The following is a 1,993-nucleotide window of genomic DNA, read 5'->3' on the forward strand; positions in this document are numbered from 1 at the left end:
CCTTGACGGGGATGGTCCAGCTAGGGATGGTCCTGCTGTGAGCAGGGAAGTGGACTAGATGGGCTTCTGAGGTCCCTTCTAACCCTGATTTTCTGTGATTCTGTGAGTGACTTGATTGGAGATGGGTTATTTTTGTCCCAAAATCACCATTTTGGTTTCAGCGGGAACTATGTGAACACCTGCAGACAAAGTTCTTTGGGTAAATCTAATATCTTAGACCAACTCATGAAGTTGGAAAAAATCTTTGCAAGCTTTTGGGTCTACATACCCTTAGTCAGGCTGAGGAAGCATCGGCAGTTGGTATGTGCTCTAAGTGAACGCCTGTACACTCATAGTCTCTACCAGGAGAGCTGTTCCTGAACGTGGTCTACATCAGCCTTTCCTAAAATTTAGTGTGATTTTTATAAAGGAACTGTTAACTTATGTGTCATTACTATAATATTCTTAAAAATGAGAAATTTTTTGGAACAGTGTAGTTGCATAGATCACAAACACATCTGCAGGTAGAATAATATTCTGTTAAAATTTTAGTGTGTAATATGTTGTACTCCTGGAACCAAAAATGCAAGAAAACTGCCAGTCTATTAAATCTGTTAATTTAATGCCTTTTATCAGATACTAAAGATGTTGCTGCCAGTAAGTGACTATAATTTTCACAGTTTTGGGTATGATTTAGAGTTTTTTTCTTCTAGTGTCTAAATGAGATCCTGGAGTCAGCAGATGCACCTCTAGAAGTCACGGAGGGATTTATCCAGACTATTTCTTTGTCCGTTCCCTGGGGGTCATTGCTACAGGATAACTGTGCACTAGAAGTGAAAGGATTAGAGATGGTCTTCAGGCCAAGGCCTCGTCTAGGTAGGTTCATTTTATGATCTCATGGGTCAGTGGCTTGCATTGAAGGTTATTAACCATATTAAGATGTTAAGAGATTATAAGGACAGTTTTATTTCAACCAGTTCTGTGTGCTAACTTACTGTCTAGCATATTTTGGTTGCTACAATAATATTAATAAATACTTTTATTCCTAAAATTGAGGCTTAATCTTTAATAACACTGCACAAAGGACTGATTGGACTGTTTCAGCTTGTCTGTGTCTGCATGGGTACTACATTAGTTCAGCTGGTACTGATTAAAATTTAACCATTACTTAACCTGCCAAAAATACTTTGCTCTCATCCATTATTAAACCGCTTGTTGAAAACTTGAGGCAGTTTTGTTTATGAATGGAAACTGTTACACAAACATCCTTAGAGCGTGTTTAAACTTTTTAAATATGTATAGTATACTGTATCCTGTTGCATCTTTTGAGACTACAAAGGACCTGAATTTTGAATGGAGGAAAGGGCAAAAACATTTTTCCTTGCCTTTTTAAGTTGTATAGAAGTGAAAAAGCATGAGCTTTACTACTACTTTGCAAATAGTCTTCAAATAGTTTAAACAAAATCACAGATATTTTTGTTCTCCTGAATTTCATTCATTTTTTTTGTTAGAACTAAGTCTTCAGCAAATTTTGCTTGATAGTGTAAGGGCCTTGTTACACATTACACTGTGAACTGCTCAAGTGATGATCAGTGTTAGTGCTAGCTTGAGTTTGCAGCAGTTGCACATTCAGACCAGCAGGGGCCCAGAGGACTAAAGGTAAGAATCCATCTGCCTCCCATTCCTCCAAGCTCCCTGCCCACTAGGGCTCTCTCAGTTACCCCACCACCCCCAAGGCTCCCCGACAGCCCTTCTCCCCCTTGTTTGCACCTGACTATACTATCTGTCATGGGGGAGCAGACAGAGGAGGGTTAACCTGTCTGCCCTGCCCCCATGCTGCCACTGCTGCTGGGCTGCTGCTGTCATTCAGGCTAAGCCTGTCCAGATAGAGCAGCAGCAACGAAGGCTGGTCAGGCAGGTTAACCTTACCTTACCTGCTCCTCTGGAACAGCTAGTGGGGGCAGCCACAAGTAAGTGCAGGGAGGAGGGCAGTGGGTAGAGATCTATGGTGGGA

The 1,993-nt window shown here is 41.1% G+C and overlaps 1 protein-coding gene across 1 annotated transcript in view; it reads left to right on the forward strand.

Annotated features, from left to right (window-relative positions):
• ATG2B (autophagy related 2B) overlaps nucleotides 1-1,993 on the forward strand; it is an 85,370-nt gene that overhangs the window by 12,041 nt on the left and 71,336 nt on the right. Inside the window, exon 2 of the mRNA XM_019519904.1 lies at nucleotides 693-855. Coding sequence (XP_019375449.1) covers nucleotides 693-855 — 163 coding nt within the window. The remainder of the gene's footprint in view (nucleotides 1-692; nucleotides 856-1,993) is intronic.

This window comes from Gavialis gangeticus, unplaced genomic scaffold (assembly GCF_001723915.1).
Source record: "Gavialis gangeticus isolate Ggan-Ray unplaced genomic scaffold, GavGan_comp1, whole genome shotgun sequence".
NCBI lineage: Eukaryota > Metazoa > Chordata > Crocodylia > Gavialidae > Gavialis > Gavialis gangeticus.